Source organism: Lycorma delicatula, chromosome 4 (assembly GCF_047948215.1).
Source record: "Lycorma delicatula isolate Av1 chromosome 4, ASM4794821v1, whole genome shotgun sequence".
NCBI lineage: Eukaryota > Metazoa > Arthropoda > Insecta > Hemiptera > Fulgoridae > Lycorma > Lycorma delicatula.
The window spans coordinates 211,357,923-211,377,069 of record NC_134458.1 but is presented as its reverse complement, the minus strand read 5'-3'; the positions used below and the strand labels follow the sequence as shown (position 1 = coordinate 211,377,069).

The window sequence follows — 19,147 nt, the reverse complement described above, 5'->3', positions numbered from 1 at the left end:
TGCGTAGTACTATCCATGCTGTTCATTGTTTCTTCTAAATCTTTTTTACTCTCAGCTAGAATTACTATATCATCAGCAAATCGTAGCATCTTTATATTTTCACCTTGTACTGATACTCGAAATTTAAATTGTTCTTTAACATAATTAATTGCTACTTCTATGTAAAGATTAAAAATTAACAGGGATAGGGAACATGGTTGTTGGACTCCCTTCTTTATTACAGCTTCTATCTTATGTTCTTCAATTATTACTGTTGCTGTTTGTTTCCTGTAAATGTTAGCAATTGTTCTTCTATCTCTGTACTTGAACCATACGTTTTTTTAAATGCTAAACACTTTATTCCAATCTTACATTATCGAATGCCTTTTTTAGGTCTATAAATACCAAGTATGTTGGTTTATTTTTAATCTTCCTTCTACAATTAATCTGAACGCTAAAATTGCTTCCCTTGTCCCTATACTTTTCCTGAAACCAAATTGGTCTTCTCCTAACACTTCTTCCACTCTCCTTTCAATTCTGTACAGAATTCTAGTTAAGATTTTAGATGCATGACTAGTTAAGCTAATTGTTCTGTATTCTTCACATTTATCTGTTCCTGCTTTCTTTGGTATCATGACTATAACACTCCTTTTGAAGTCTGATGGAACTTCCTCTTTTTCGTAAATATTACACACCAGTTTTTATAATTTATCAACTGCTTCCTCACCTGCACTACACATTAATTCTACAGGTATTTTGTCTATTCCAGGAGCCTTTCTGCTATTCAAATCTTTTAATGCTTGATTAAATTCAGATCTCAGTATTGTTTCTCCTCTTTCATCTTCTTTGACTGCCTCTTCTTCCTCTATAACACCATTTTCTAATTCATTTCCTCCGTATAACTCTTCAATTTATTCCACCCTTCTATTGAATTTACCTTTCATATTATAAATCGGTGTACCATCTTTATTTAACACATTATTAGATTCTAATTTATGTACACCAAAATTTTCCTCAACTTTCCTGTATGATCTGTCTGTTTTACCAATGTTCATTTTTCTTTCCACTTCTAACACTCTTCTTTAATCCACTCTTCTTTTGCTAGTTTGCACTTCCTGTTTATAGTATTTCTTAATAGTTGATAGTTCCTTTTACTTTCTTCATCACTAGCATTCTTTTATTTTCTACGTTCATCCATCAGCTGCAATATCGTCTAAAATCCGAGGTTTTCTTACCAGTTCTGTTTGTTCCGCCTGAGTTTGATTCTGCTGATTTAATAATTTCGTTTTTAACATTCTCCCATTCTTCTTCTACATTTTCTACCTTATCTTTTTTACTCAAACCTCTTGCGATGTCCTCCTCAAAAATCGCCTTTACCTCCTCTTTCTCAAGCTTCTCTAAATTCCATCTAACACATTTTCTTCAAATTTTTAAATCCCAATCTACATTACATTATCACTAAATTATGGTCACTATCTGCTCCAGGTTAAGCTTTGCAGTTGACGAGTTGATTTCTAAATCTTTGCTTAACCATGATATAATCTATCTGATACCTTGCAGTATCACCTGGCTTTTTCCATGTGTATATTCTTCTGTTATGATTTTTAAAGTGGTGGCAATTACTAAATTGTACTTCAAGCAAAACTCCATAATTCGATGCCCTCTTTCATTCCTTTTGCCCAGCCCCTATTCACCCACTATATTTCCTTACTTGCCTTTTCCAATGCTTACATTCCAATCTTCAGCTATCATTAAATTTTCATCCCCTTTTATGGGTTTAATTACTTTGTCAATTTCTTCATATGCACATTCTACCTCATCATCATGGGTACTTGTAGGTATATAGACATTAACAATTGTTGTCAGTTGAGGTTTTGATTTTATCCTTATTACAGTGATTCTATCGCTAAGCATTTTGAACATTACATGAATTTACATGTAATGTATATTTACAATTTACATTACATTTTAAGCATTACATGAACATTTATCCTAGCCATTTCACTCTTTAAATTTTCTAACCTACCAACCTTTTTTTAGACTTCTAATATTCCACGCTGTGACTCGTAGAATGTTATTTTTTAATTTTCTGGTGACCCCTTCCTTAGTAGTTTCCACCCGAAGATCTGAACGGGGGACCAGTTTACCTCTGGAATATTTTACCAAGGAAGGCGCCTGCGTTTTTGTTATATGAAAATGCAGAGAGTTACATTTCTTGGAAAAAAAAGCAGCTGTAGTTTTCCATTGCTTTCAGCTGCGCAGTACTCAGAGGATTGAGTGATGTTGATATGGCCATTTAAGTCGTCCTGACCTACGCTCTTAACAACTACTGAAAGAGCTGCTGCCCTTTTCAGGAATCATTCCTTAGTTTGTCTCTCTACAGATACCTCTCTGATATGGTTGCACCTTTGGTCCAGCTACTCTGTATCACTGAGCGCTCAATCCCCCTCACCATCGGCAAGTTCTCATGATTCATAGAGGGAGATTTTTATATATCAATAAAAAAACAGAAAATTTATGTCTTGAAATAGTTCAATAAAATATTGTTTTAATGCTGTAAAATAAAATTTTATAAAAATTTTTAACTATAAAATTTAGTCTAAAATTATTTCTGGTATAAGCAAATTTTTTTCCCAGAAATGCAGAAAAATTCAACTGTTTTTTCGCATTCTTTGTTATCTTCCCCTTATGTATATTTATTATTTTTGTTTTTAATTTTTAAAACAAAAAGGTTTTATATATATATTTATAACTTTTTGAAAATTCAAATAATTCATCAACATATTGTTCACACTGCCAATTAAATTCAAAAAACAACTTAACCACTAAACACAATAACAGAAAAATCTAAAAAAACTGATACCAATAGTCGACTTTTGCAGGATCTTGCATCATCAGTTGGTACAGCAATTCTATAAATACATTAATTTAGAAATCATAAACTAAAACCACAAAATTTGTAACAACATAACTCCACTGCCATTACTAGAATGATGTAAGTTTAAAACGCCAAATGTTGTAATGTAATCAACATGGCAGTGGAGCTATGTTGTTACAAATTTTGTTGTTTTTAGTGTTTATGTTTTATAAATTTTTATTTTTTTTTTTTTTAATTTGTTGACGAAACTATAGAATAGTGTTATCTACTGATTGATGATCCAGGATCCTGCGAAAGTCGACTATTGGTATTAGTTTTTATTTAGGTTTTTCTGTTATTTTATTTAGCGGTTATGTTTTTGTTTTTTGAATATATAAATATATTACTAAAATTAATCTGTTTAAAATTCACATTATTCATCTGTACAGTTAAATTATATTTTAGATTTTATTAAAATAAAAACCACCTAGTATAGAATATTGAGATAAAACATATCTTACCTTAATTTAACCATGAAAGTACTTTTGTGAGATCCCACATCCTCAATCTTGATTAAAATAATTTAGTTGCTGTAATATAGAAATACTAAAATAATGAAAATTGTGTATTAATTTATTATAAGATTGTTGCTGTCTGTTGGCAGTTTTTATAAGATTTTCATCCTCACACTCTGATGGTTTATCAAACTGGAATTTTGTTTGTATTTATACATGTAATATTTTTCTACTATATTTAATTTTATGTCATCTTTATTAATTTCCAATACCAAAATTTGTGTATCAAAAATATAATGTTGATTTTAAACAAATATTATACACAAAAAAAATACCTTACCTGTAGAATTTCTATTATCTGCAATTATGTCAGAAATATATTTACAGAATTTTGATAGTAAATTAGTGCATGGCATCACTCATACACATGAAGTTTTAATATGGACACGGTATGCTGATATTCTCATTATATGTAACCCTGAACATCTAATAACATTAAACAAATTTAATTCTTATAATGAAAATATTAAATTTACATTTGAAATAGATAATAATAGAATGTTAAATTATTTAGTTATTAGTATCGTAATAAACAAGGACAACCAAACTAAAACATCAGTATATAGAAAACCTGCATCTAATAATATAACAATTCATAAAGAATTAAATTACCCTTTGTCTCGTAAAATTAACACTTTTACAAATATGATTAATAGAGCAATCAAATATACACATAACAAAGAAGAGTTAAATAATAAAATAAATCATTAAACATATAGCGGTTGAAAATGGATATGATATTACTTTAATTAATAATATTTATAAAAAACTAACAATACACAGTAACAAAATAACTACCTTACAACCAATACATAATAAGATACAAAAGACTGAAAAGAAAACATATACATACAGTATTTATACACGAGTAATATTACTGAAAACTACTAAAAATAAAGAAATATTTAAACACCATTACAAACCTAATAGCCAAATAATGAACTATTTAAAAAACAAAAAATAAAAATAAAATAAATATTTTTATTAATAAACAATTCCTGTGTGGAATTAATAAAATTAAATGTAATGATATTTGTATAGGAAAAACAAATAGGTCCTTTAAAACTAAATTTCTTGAACATTATAGTAATTACAAAAATAATAAATTAGGTTTGTCTAACATGCCAGACTATCTAATAAACAATGCAGTTGAGAGCAGTCTCACTCTGCAAATTGCATAAGACTTTAACTTGACTAGTTAAAAGATGAAGATTTTTATTTATCCCTCATATTCCTTTGAATTGAAGCTGTTTGACTACCATCTCTTTACCAAGAAGAACATCTGGCTGGCTAATCAGAGCTTTAAAACCTTTAAGAAACTCATAGATAGGCTAATAACTGAATGTCGTGTGGGTTGCACAGTTTTGAATTTGCAATAGCTAATGTTGCTGTATTAAAAATATGTAAATAAATATAGATAATTTATATAATACCACCATATTTTCTACTTTTTTTTAACCAATAAACTGAAAGTCAATTACATGCTCTCTGCATGTATGTACTATAGACATTTTGATTTTTCCAGAAAATTTCAAAAATTTGACAGCTTTTGAGTTTTGATAATTGTTTTTCATTTAAGTCCTTTACAAAAGTTGATAGTAGAATTTTAAAAATAAAGTTGTAATGCTTTTGCTGTGATAAAATAAGTTACAGTTTTCATTCTTTATTGTCTGTGCATATTTCACAATTACATTCCAAGCAGATCAGACCAGATAGGTTATCTTATTTTCTGTTTCTTAAAAACTAAGTTCACAGTTTACATTGAAACAATTTGTATTCTTTTTACAATTTGCTTTTTTTACATTTTATAACTGAAAACTACCTTTTATGCTTTATTCTTGAAAATTATTGAATTTCTTTAGAATTTTTGTGGTTTTAAATTATATTTAGCTATTTATATTACATATATATATATATATATATATATGTGTGTGAATTGAAAAATCAGGCTTATTGTAAAGAGTCTATGGCATTTTGCAATGTGCCTGGCAAATTGGAAAATTATCTAGCAATTTCTAATCAGCCTGATATTTTTCAGGCTTATTGTAATGAGCTCATACAACTTCAGGCTAATTAAAAATCTCTTCCAAATTCTTACGATTTGGAAGACTAAATTTCTTTATTACCTCTAGCTCTATTTCTCTTTAATGAGTAAACACATTTTCTAATTAGCCTAAAGTTGTATTGACTTATTACAGTAAGCCTGAAAAATATCAAGTTCTAGTTTTCAAGTCATGTCAAGTGAAATTGCTAGATAATTTTCCAGGTGCATTGCAAAATGACAGCACGTAAAGAGTGCTGTCATTTTGCAATGCACCTTTATTGGACATTTATTAAACGTTTAATAAGCCTGATTTTTCAGTTTGCCTACAACATATGCATATCTTTAGTTTTAAAACCACATATTCTAAAAAGTGTTATTCTCTTGATGGCTTTTATTTCATGTTCTTTTATCATAATTTTTCTTACAAATTTTACAAGATTTAATTGTATTTAATTAAAGCTTTTCATTTATCAAAACCTTTCTTTAAAAGTTATTGTCTGCAAATAATGTGTCATTAAATGATACAAAAATAATTTTTGTTAGTTTATTTATTGTCAGTTTTGTAAATTAATTTATTTTATTCATTTATATAATTTTACAGATCAGGTTCTAAGGTTTTAGAACGTGGTAGAGCATCACCTGCTATGGAAATGATAATGGCTCCTTTAACATCGAGTTTTGATAATGATCATAATGACGCAAATGATCAAGATAGGTAGTCTTCTTATTTTCATACTGTTTTTAGATCTTAATTAAATTAGCTATTTTAAATTAAACAGCATGTTGCAATAGCCATGAATAACATTCCATCTCTATGGTATTTTCTCATTTTTTTCTAATGTATTTCATTATTGTTAAAGTAAATATTTAATATATTGTATGTTGGTATATTATTGTTAATTGTTTATTAGAGGCCATAACTAAAATGATTGTAGGCAGTTTGACATTAGTCATAAATTTCTTTCAATAACAGCATAGCTGTTCTCAAAAATAACAAGATATAATAGGTTAGTAAGGGAAAAAAGAATAAAGTGATTTTCCATCATATTGAGTCAATTATACTATTTCACATCAGTGAGACAAGCCCACCAAAATATTGATATTCAAATGAGGTGTTTGTTTTCTTCACTACAGGAATTACTATATAATAAACTAAACTTAAACAAAATTTGTAAACTTAAACTACATTGCTTGTAGACTTCAAGAAAGCATATGATTACATTCACAGAGAATCCCTACTAAAAATTTTAAGATACCTTAGACTAGGTCCCAAATTAATAAACATAATAAAACTGATCCTGACAAACACAAGTCAAAAGTGAAATTCAGAGGCAAACTCTCATTACCATTTCAGATTAAAACAGGACTGCACCAAGGCAATGGATTCTCACCACTACTAACCAGCTGCACTCTGGAAATGGTAATAGCTCCAAAAATGCCCCCAAAAATAAAAATAGGTCAAAAAATCAAAATAAAATGCCTTGGTTTTGCCGACGACTTGGCACTGCTATCAAACACAGATATTAGAACTTTAAAACTGCATATAAAATTGGCCTCAAAATATCATTTAAAAAGACAGAAATTATGCCCCAAAAACCAACACAATTAAAAGAAGTAAACATAAATAGTAATGATGTCAAAATAGTTACCCGATTTAATTACCTCTCAGAAATAATAAACAACCTTAATGAAAATACCCCAATCCATACAAGAACAAACAAACTAGCTAAAGCACAAAAATTAACCTTGTATATCTATAGTAAAAAATGCCTGTCTATAAACACAAAAATAAGACACTACAATACGGTTATAAAATCAGAAGCCGCATATGCAGCAGATACATTCTTCCACCTGAATGAACAATCAAAAACCGACAGACTTCAAAAAATTGAAAGAAAAATTGGAAGAACCTGTGTCAATAAAAAGTACCAATAAGACAGATAGTAGTGGATCATGTCGAACGAAGTTGTGTACAAAAAGTTAGAACCCATCACTGATACCAAGCGTAAGAGGAGAGTAGCTTTGGACACATCATGAGGCTGCAAAATTCAAGACTTCAGAAACAGCTGGTACAGTACAATCTTGACTTGAAAAATACCAAGACAGGATGCAGATGTATCGGAGAAATAAAAAAGGATCTGAAGGAGATTGGCCTTACACCAGAAGACACCACAGACAAGATAACATTAAACAAAAATATGAAAGACAAGAATACTTGCTTCACACTCACAAGAAAGAAACTTACAATATGAACCTTTTCAATGCCAGAAAAGACTCGGAAATCAGTACGTATGAAAAAGTACCAGGAGAACTGCAAGGCCCGAACAGTCCCTTCGAAGAGACTTAGATGATGAACTGACTAAAGTGATCCTATGCAGTCATAAAAGATGAAAAAGAAACTACAGGTTAATCATCATTTAGCACAATTTTGGTATTAATAAAAAATGAACAAAGCAGTGTAGTACTCGTTGATTTTTTCAGACATTAGTGTAGATATTAGACTTACTGATGGCCTTAAATTAACAGACCAGCACAATGTAATGACAGGGAGGATCATCAGTTGAGCAATGGCTGCTGTGCAAAAGCAAACTGCGTACTATGGTTTCATTAAAACGGATCTGTTATTACTGTTTGTAAACATTTTTGTTTAGAATACAGTCATGATCCTTCTAATAAAATTTCTGTTAATCGTTGGTATCAGCAGTTTAAGGATACAGGAAATATAGTCCAAAAAAAAGATGCTGGCAGACCTCTTGTTTCTGATGAAGTTATGGATCTTTTCAGAGAAGCCTGGGTAAATCGACTCATCGTGCAAGTTTAGAACTGGGAATACCTCAATTGACAGACAATTGTGAAGGTTCATACTTACAAAATTCGATGCAACTGAAGATGATGATCCTCCCTGTCATTACAATTTTGTTATGGACATTCTTGATAAAGTGATTGAAAATGTGTTTTTAGAAAAAGTAATCTCTGATGAAGACAACTTCCATGTTTCTAGTCACATTAACTGTAATAATTGCCAGATTTGGGGTAGTGAGAACCCTCATGCCATCTGACAAAAACAATTGAAAATTAACATTTGATGTGCGTTGACTGCTTATGAAGTGATTGGACCATTCTTCTTTGCTAAGCCAAGGATTACTAAGCTACTTATCTAGACATGTTACAGGAGTATTCAGTACCACTATCAAACATTTACTTCTATCAAGGTAGCACAACACCACAATGGGGTTTATATGTTAGGAAATATCTCATGAACAATTTCTTCCAATATTGGATTGGTCATGATTGACCAATTTGGCCTCCTCAGTCTCTTTCTTTGGAAGTTTGTCAAAGGTAGGGTGTATGCAATGAAGGTTACAAACATCAATTAACCAAAAAGAAGAATTGAAGGTGTAATTAATGGAATAACTTCAGATATTCTTAGTAATGTGTGGCTGAAGTTAAATATTGTCTAGACATTTTACTCACCACAAAAGGTGCTCATGTGGAACTCATTTGATGTTAATAAGTATAAACAAAACTGTTTGAAATGCCCTGTTCAGCAATAAAATATGCATGTAAGTACAATGCTTTGTTATTTTTATATTAACACCTAAAATGTGCTCAATAATTTATGATGAGTTTATGCATTATTCTCAGAGAATGCTTCTTCAGTTGGCACTTTACTTCAAATTTGTGTACCTCAAATGCTATACAAGCATCCTACCTATACGAAAGACGAACAGATAATGAAAAGCTATAACTTAATTTACCCCTTTCTGTTATAAATAAATTTAATCAATAGGAGGGAATATTTTTAAATATATTTTATTTGATTTGGTTTTATATTATGACAAAATAACTTCTTAAATTCTTTTATCATAGACATGAATTTAGATAGTTTATCTGTGTTACTATGAATTCATATGGAAAAACTGGCTTTAATATACATTCCTATTCCAAAATCAGATTAACTACACAATCAAGAGACAATTGTGTTTTTAAAATTATCTTTATATGAACTTCATATAGTTTTATTTTTTCATTTTGTATTACTAGTAATTTTATTTTGTATATTATTTTAAGACTGATTTTAATCACTGTTTTAATTTTTACAGTTTATCTCCATTAGATAATATTATGTTGAAAGACTCTGCTTCATTAGTAGAAATATTTGAAGCAATGAAACATCCAGTTAGTGGTTTATCTATGCTCAGTACTCATACAAGTCTGCCTAGTAATGTGTTTGTTAGTAGTGATTCTATACAGTGGTTATTATCACATATGGAAGGAATTGTTACATATGATGATGCTATAAATGTCCTTGAGGTATGTATGTAGTTGAAATAAATTTACATGCCTATGTAATATCAGTCATCTTTATTTCACCATTAAATATATAACAAATATACTAAAAGTCATTTTTTTTTTTTACTCCTGCCACTTACCTATGTGTTATTTAATTATAAATGCCAAGACCTTTTAAACCATTCAAAAGGTTCATTCTCATAATATATTTAAAAAATTGTAAAACTATATAAAACAATATAAATAATATTGTTGTACTGAGTCTTAAAATTAAAATTAATTTAATTCAATTTTATAACTGTATTTTTTAATTTAATTTTTACGCGTATGTATGTTTTTTTGGAAAATTACTTATTATAATATTTATTTAATATCTTTTGTTTTAGCTTAATTTGTAATTTGTCAGGCCTGTGCATGGATGAAATAGCATCACAACAGGGAAATGTACAAGGGTGTTTTTTTTTCAGCCTCCGATGGCCTATAAAAAAAGTCACATTGATATAAAATGATTTTATTATTAAAAGTTGAGTAGTATCCAACTTATTTTTCTACATAATTGCCAAAACAATTGAGACATTTGTCGTATCTTGACACAAGCTTTCCGATGCCTTCTTAAAAGATGTTTTGCCACCAGTGAGGTAAGGTACATCTTGACAGCCTTCTGAAGTTCGTTGGTGGCGAAGTGTTACCTTCAATTCTCAAAAGAGGTGAAGATCACTAGGCGCTAGGTCTGGACTGTATGGTGGATGGTCAAAAACTTCCCACTTGAATTGTTGAGAAGGTGGCACAGTGCAGTTGTGCATAGTCATGGATGAAAACCATGCTGGACGAGAGCCTGCCTCTTCATTTGTTCTGGATTGCTTTGTGGGTGCAATGTAAAGATTCACAATAAACTTCCTTTGTTATTATTGTCCTCTGCTCCATAAAGTCAACCAACAAGAAACCTTTATGGTCCCAAAAAGCTGTAGCTATTGTTCTCCTGTTGCTCAGTGTCTGTTTGAACTTTTTAGGCTTATTTGGAGATGAAGTATGCATCCACTGCTTAGACTGTTCTTTGGTTTCTGGATTGTTATACTGGGTCCAAATCTCATTGCCAGTAATGATAGACTTTAAAAACTCTTCCCCCTCATTATCTCAATGCATGAGGAACATTAAGGCTGACACCACTTGCTGCATTTTGTGATCAACATTTTTGGGACCCAACATACACACAGTTTCTGGTATCCCAGATCTTCAGTTACAATTATGTACACAGAAGGCCTAGAAATTTCTAGAATTTCAGCAGAAAGTTCACTTATTGTAAACCTCCGTTTGTTGTGGACAAAATCATCAACATGCTCAACCAATCATACAGTAGCGACACACTTGCATCCTTGCCCATTTTTGTTATGGACGTCAGTTTGCCCTTCTTTAAATTTTCTATACCATCCCTATACACTACCATCATTTCTGGTACACCCATTTATAATATGAAAGGCAAAGTCGATAGGTGGGTGGAATATATTGAAAAGTTATATGAAGGAAATGAATTAGAAAATGGTGTTATAGTTGAAGAAGAGGAAGTCGAAGAGGATGAAAGGGGAGAAACAATACAAAGATCTGAATTTAAGAGAGCATTAAAAGATTTAAATGGCAGAAAGGCTCCTGGAATAGACGGAATACCTGTAGAATTACTGCGAGTGCAGGTGAGGAAGCGATTGATAGATTATACAAACTGGTGTGTAATATTTATGAAAAAGGGGAAGTTCTGTCAGACATCAAAAAGAGTGTTATAGTCATGATACCAAAGAAAGCCCAAGCTGATAAATGTGAGGAATACAGAACAATTAGCTTAACTAGTCATTCATCAAAAATCTTAACTAAAATTCTGTACAGAATTGAAAGGAGAGTGGAAGAAGTGTTAGGAGAAGACCAATTTGGTTTCAGGAAAAGTATAGGGACAAGGGAAGCAATTTTAGCGTTCAGATTAATTGTAGAAGGAAGATTAAAAATAAACCAACATACTTGGCATTTATAGACCTAGAAAAGGCATTCGATAACGTAAGATTGGAATAAAGTGTTCAGCATTTAAAAAAACGTATGGTTCAAGTACAGAGATAGAAGAACAATTGCTAACATTTACAGGAAACAAACAGCAACAGTAATAATTGAAGAACATAAGATAGAAGCTGTAATAAAGAAGGGAGTCCAACAACCATGTTCCCTATCCCTGTTAATTTTTAATCTTTACATAGAAGTAGCAGTTAATTATGTTAAAGAACAATTTAAATTTTGAGTAAGTACAAGGTGAAAATATAAAGATGCTACGATTTGCTGATGATATAGTAATTCTAGCTGAGAGTAAAAAAGATTTAGAAGAAACAATGAACAGCATGGATAGTCCTATGCAAGAACTATCGCATCAAAATAAACAAGAACAAAATTAAAATAATGAAATGTAGTAGAAATAACGTAGACGCTGAATATAAAAATGAGAAGAGAAAACATTACGGAGGTAGAAGAATTTTGTTATTGGGGAAGTAGAATTACTAAAGATGGACAAAGCAGGTGCGATATAAAATGGCGAATAGCACAAGCGAAACAAGCCTTCAGCTAGGAATATAATTTGTTTACTTCAAGAATTAATTTAAGAAAAGATGAAGAAAAAGAAGAAAAGATTAGAAGCTTTTGAAATGTGGTGCTATAGGAGAATGTTAAAAACCAGATGGCTGGATAAAGTGACAAATGAAGAGGTGTTGCAGCAGATTGATGAAGAAAGAAGCATTTGGAAAAATATAGTTAAAAGAAGAGACAGACTTACAGGCCACGTATTAAGGCATCCTGGAATAGTCACTTTGATATTGGAGGGACAGGTAAGGGAGAAATTGTACAGGCAGGCAACGTTTGGAATGTGTAAAACAAATTGTTAGGGATCTAGGATGTAGGGGGATATACCATAATGAAACGACTTGCACTAGATAGGGAATCTTGGAGAACTGCATCAAACCAGTCAAATGACTGAAGACAGAAAAAAAACCATCATTTCACAATACATTAAGTTCATTCTGTGATGGATTTCAGCAGTGCTACATACTTCTGCTTGCAGAAAACATCACACTTCGCAGCTCTCACTTGGCGGGAGCATCAGTCGTAGCGGCCATATTCAATTGCCCATAGCTTGGCTTAGAGTGATGCAATGAAATTGGCAACGGCAGTGGTTGTGTTTTGGGGGGGGGGCACAATTGCATGATGTGCAAATGTGGCACCTGCCTATCTGTTATATATTTAGATTCACGATCGGATGTTGAAAAAAACAGCCTTCATATTATATATTTTACCATCAAATTTGTGTAACAATACAGAGAAAAAAAGGGAGTACACCTTATGTATATTCTGTGCAATAATTTATATGATATTTATCTATACAATTTAACTTTTAAATTTAATTTATTCAGAACTGTAAAATTATGTTATATATTTATAACAGCTGAATCTGATAATGCAACAGTTAAAATGACACGTCTAACAGTAAAATTAACTAATAGAGTTGTTTATAATATGATTCTAAATTTTGCGTGTAGAAATAATTTTAAAGATTTTTATAAAATAAAATAAATTTACCTAGAATTGTTGATGAAAACTATATAAATTTAAGAGTTTTTGATTTAGGCTGGAAGTTTTGGATTTATAATTAATAAAACTTTTTGTTGTGGTGACATGAGTAGAGTATTCAAGTTCTACTATTTTGTCAAGAAATTTTTTGTGTAACATGTTAGAATGAATGAAGAAGGGCTGATTGCAGTTATGTTTGCCTCCTCATGATAGAGCGACAGACAGCTCGTATGAGATGGTTTTATCTTCAATGGTTTTGTTGTTCATTTTGTGGTAGTTTTATTAAGTGTGATAACATTAAACAAAGCCTATTTGAGTTGGCAATTTTAATTTTTTTGTGTAGTTTCAGTTAATGACAGAAGGATGCACTTGTGATAATTTGAAACATAGTAGATTATTATCTTTGTAGAATTTTCATACTGAATTAACAACTACCAAATGTTGATCCATCATTTGCACATACAGGTTTATAAATAATGGAATGGAATTGGTGAAATCTATGTTATTAATTTTGTAATCAATATAATGAGCATACATAAAAGAATCGCTTTATTGGTAACAGTAGATTCATCGGGTTGAATAGCGAACAATGATTTGGTAACTTTTTGGATTAATTGGTATTCAACATCAGTTGCTAATTCACTGATTCTGCGCTGAATAGTGTCGTTAGAAAGCGGTAAGGTTTTCATTTTATCTGCAGCAGCCATACCTAGGATTTTAGAACATTTTGCAGCCATACCTAGAATGTCTATTAAGTTGTCGGCAATAGAATAAGCCTTTTTACACTTAGCAATTCATAAAGCAACTAAATATGATACTTTTACAAAAGATTTGTCGACATGAAGAGACTTCTTCTTAGATATAACTTTTGATATTTAAATTCAGCACTTTTACCTTCAAAAAATTCAAGTGGCTTATTTTGTAGATTTGAATGTTTTGTTTGTAAATGACGTAGTCATTTTATGGGTTTCATACATACATTTGATAAACTTTTTCTACATACTATGCATTGAGGTCTTGGAAAATCTTCTTTCGATTTTGATGAAATAAAACCATCTTTTAAATAATCCAGATTATAATGACGAACAAGACAGTATCATTTTGGTGCAGGTGAATCTTTTCCAGAATTACTAATATTCGAAACACTACTTCTACTCATGGTCAGTTTTTGAAAAAAGTCTGTAATACATTTTAATTTTTTCTTTTCATTGCTTATTTTTAAACGTCTAAAATATATTAAAAAAATTAATGTCAGGTATTAAGTAAACAGTACTACACAGTTATTTTTTATGTCTAACGAACAAACAAATTTAAAATTTTCATAATGCTATCTACCACAGAAAGAATTAACTGTTTAAAACTCAGTAAATGGTATAAAAAAACACCAATTTCATGCAACTGACAGACAGTGTTGCCAAATGAAAACTCAGAATTATACGGTAAGCAAGTGCTCAGATTTCGCAGTTGTATGCATCATTATTGCCATTAAAAAAATGAGTAATAATGCTTTTAAAATTTGTAAAATTACATAATAAATATAAAGAAGTTCACAAACCACTAGAAGATTTCTGCGAACCACAGAAAGTTTTCTACAGTTGAGAAACAGTGATTTAGACCATACATAAAGGAACCTTTAATTGATTTTACATGCATTCCCATCATCATACTTTCTCATCACTTTAATGTTACAGTAAATTAATTAACGACATCAGTTGTTTCATTCTCTTCATTACCTACCCATAATATTATTCACATTTAGGTATTTACTAACTGGTAGATTGTTGTTAATCTGTAAGAAAGGATCTTCATTGGTAGCTGTCTTAGTTTTTGTCTTTATCTTTCTATTGTTTGGCTGACATTTATCCTAATGTTTAACAACTTTTAACTGTTTTATGTCCTTATAAGATCCCCACTATAAATTACAATATTTTATATTAATATATTAATATTAATTTATATTAATTCTATTTTTATAAACAAAAATATATGAATTTATTTTAGGTCTTTAATATCAATTTTATTATTTCTTAAATTTTCAACTGAAAATAGTTTCGCATAAAATAAAACATTCGTTGAACCTATTTTAAATAAATATGAATCCATCCACACATATTTTTGGTTGATATACTCTACCAAGGAATTTTTTTTTATTAAAACTTAAAAATTCTTGTCTATATGGATATGCTGATGACAATGAGCTTAAGTAATTGAATAAGTTAAAACTGTTAACCTCACTTTGCTTCAATTGTAGCTAGGAGGTAATATTTTTGATTGGCACCATTTTATAATTTAAACCAGATTTTGCCATAGTTGTATACTTGCTTGGAATTCAAGTTTTCATAGATTATTTCCTATAATTTTATACTAAACTATGCCATTTTTCTGTTTTCAGTGACAGAATCTCACCAAAGACTGTGAATTTTTCTATTTATTTTCTTCTGATGATTAAGGCTAACTTGATGTGATCTTCTTTTCTCCATCTTTAAAATTATTATGAAATTCTAAAGTTCAGGTTTATAAAATTGAGTTTGATAGTGGATTACCTTTTTCTCAAATGTAGTCAAATCTCAAAAGTGAAGTTTTGTTTCTTTTTAATCTTCAAAGATTTTTTGCTTATGTTATTGCTTACCTTCACAAAATCTGGTTTTATTTCATTTTCCCTAGTCCATTCATTTAATTACTCCCTGTTTTTCTTGTATATATAACATGCAATGTTTCCTTTTATTGCTCTTTGTTACTTAAATTATAAGAGTTTTTCTGTAGTACTCAGATATACACTAAATGTCTAAATCAAAATAAAAAATTCAAAAACAAAAATTAATGTAACACATAAAACATTGCATCCACAGGTGAATGGAATAATTAATCGAATTTTCATTGAATTGATACTTATTTTTATTTTAAGAATATGAAAACCAAGAAAAACATCTAAATATTTTATCTTATTATTATTATTTAATTTTGCTTAATTTTTTTGTTACTTCTTTTAATAGGCTTTACGAAAAGAGAAATTCATTTGTCATGCATCTGGTGATTATACATTTCCATTTATTGGTGGTTTTTATCTGTACTTCTTTGTGTCTCAAGATAAGGGTATGTATACCTAATTAATTGTAATATAAAATTATATCACTGTTATTTGATATTTTTTTAAATACAATCAGTTATAAACTGGCCGAGTAATGCATATCTCTCAAAACATGGTGGAAGTAGGTTATGTTGTTTAAATGTTTTTTTGGCTAATGAATCATTGGTTTGTAATTAAGTTCTAAGTGAGAAAGAAATTTCTGACTACCCATAAATTTTGGATGAGTAGTGGTGTGCTTTAGTATTGTCTTGGCTTTATTTATTGGGTAATAGTAATACTGGATTCTCATACTAGCTTTCAAACTGATGTATTTTAGATATGTATGACCACCAGTATGAGTAATGTACGTTTTTAAGATAAAATATGGTCGACTTAGATTGAATGAGATTGGACTTAAGGAAGCCGTAATGTGCCTTATTACTAAGAGCAGACAGGAAGGTTGCAGTTAAATCCCAGGTTGGACTCTGCTCTGCTCTGATCCTTGTATTAAATTTGAATTTTTTTAGGTAACTTCTCTGTCTTGTGCCATCAACTGGCCATATCTAAGCTTCTATAGCAGAGTAGTTAACACTAGACCGAGTCATGCCTCTATGTGTAGTTGCTCTCAGTGAGTTGACCAGTGTGCCAGGGCTGGCTGGTCTCAAAAACCTTTCCCTGATAATAATTTATTACTATCAGTATGGCATTAGTGGATTTAAGGATGTTTAACACCTGCATTGCTCAGATGGACATGTTGGAGTTTGATTCACAACCAAAATACTGGTAAGTATTTTGGTAACTATTCTGGTAAGAATAGTTTGTGGCCTTCCAAGGTGACAGATGGTGCAGCATACATCAAGTTTGGTACTTCTGGTGGCCCACAAATTTTATGGTGGTCAATGATAATGATTGCAGTATTACAGTCACATGACCTAGTAAATTCCATTAGATACAGTTCAGATTTCAGTTTCAATGTATGTTATTGTACAGAGGAAACCAAAAAAATGTACTCAATTGTTCTAATTACATAAATAATAATTTCTTTGTTTGTATTGATTTTTCTACATTATGTATTTATATATTTTTTTAAAAATATTATAATACATAAATCCTTAATTTTTTTTAAGATCTGTTAAGTAATATGTGTAGTTGTAAACAAGAGTTTTTCCTACTTTTTTGTTAATTTATCTTTTATACTTGTCTTTTTAAGTAACATGACATGTTTTTTTTTTAAACAACATTGGTACTGTGATCATTAACCACTAATACAGAGTGTTCATAAAGTCTTTCCATGATTACAAAAAAAATTATTACAGTTACAGCTGTGCAGTTTGTGGCAAAAGAAATAAAAAATTATCAAAGTTTTTTTATATTGGTTTGTTGCAGGTACAGGCAGAGGAGAGGGGGTACTGTGATCAATTTTTTATAAAATGGTATCGATCCAGGAGAAAGCGCAATGTGTGTTGTGGTACCACAAGTCGAAATCACCGATTACTGTACAGTGAAATTTTAGAAGGGAATATGGACAACCAGCACCTGATAGCAAGAGTATTGTTGCGTGATATGCAAAATTTAAGGAGAGTGGAAGTGCAGTTGACCTTCCGCGAACAGGATGGCCATCCATCAGTGAAGAGAATGTTGAGGTTATGCAGTAAGCATTTCTACATAGCTTTTCCAAATCTACCTGTCATGCATCTCATGAACTAGGGATTCCCCGGTCAACAGTGCACAAAATTTTACACAAGAAACTAAGATTGCACACATATAAAGTTCCAGATATTGCAACATCTACAGCCAGATGACTGCCCTTATCGTGCTGCCTTTGCAACAGACTGATAACAACATTGAGTAGTGTGTGTGTTTTTCAGACGAGACTACTTTCCACGCCTTAGAAAAAGTAAACAGGCATACTGTGAGAATATGGGGCTCAGAAAATCCATACCATGGAAAAAATGAGAGATTCACCTAAAGTGAATGTGTGATGCAGTTTGATGCACAACAAAGTCATTGATCCCTTCTTTTTCATTGAGCAATCAATAACAGATAACATTTACCTGGATGTACAGCAACACTTTGCTATACCTCAACTAAATGACTTGCAAGCTAGGGTGGTTTTCCATTAGGTTGGTGCACCACCACATTGGGGATTACTAGTTTGAGATTTTCTGAATGAATCATTTCATGGCAAATGGATTGGGCGCAACAGTCACACTCCCTGGCCATCACGATCACCAGATATAACTAAAGACTTTTTCCTCTGGGGCTATGTTAAGGACAGAGTCTATACAACACCCGCACCTGATCTGGACACATTGAGATGGAGAATAATTGAAGCTGTTGCTAGTGTTACCGAAAAAATGTTGACCAACAGATGGCGTGAAATTAATTATCGATTGGACATTCTGAGTGACAAAAGGCGCACATGTTGAAGTTTATTGACATGTTAAAAAAAATACTTGGTAATGATTTCTTTCTTTTGCCACCAACTGCACAGTTTTTGTAATCACAGAAAGACTTTATAGACACCTGGTACTTTATAAAATCTGTTCAATAAATATTGGTTCAATCACTGGTATTTTATCCCTACTTCTCACCCACTAGTTTTCTGATGCACACTAAGACATATCAAATGTTATGAAAGAATTAGGTTGTAAGGTTGCAATTTGCCATTTTAACCAGATTTTTCTCTTACTTGTTAGTAAAATCTTCTGTTTATGTATGTTCATTAAATTGTTTTATTT

The 19,147-nt window shown here is 30.8% G+C and overlaps 1 protein-coding gene across 3 annotated transcripts in view; it reads left to right on the top strand.

Moving 5' to 3' along the window:
• Iml1 (GATOR complex protein Iml1) overlaps positions 1–19,147 on the top strand; it is a 199,049-nt gene that overhangs the window by 137,950 nt on the left and 41,952 nt on the right. For all 3 annotated transcript variants that reach the window (XM_075365142.1, XM_075365139.1, XM_075365140.1), the window contains 3 exons: positions 6,057–6,170; positions 9,559–9,769; positions 16,333–16,432. In XM_075365142.1, the coding sequence (XP_075221257.1) occupies positions 6,057–6,170; positions 9,559–9,769; positions 16,333–16,432 (425 nt within the window). The remainder of the gene's footprint in view (positions 1–6,056; positions 6,171–9,558; positions 9,770–16,332; positions 16,433–19,147) is intronic.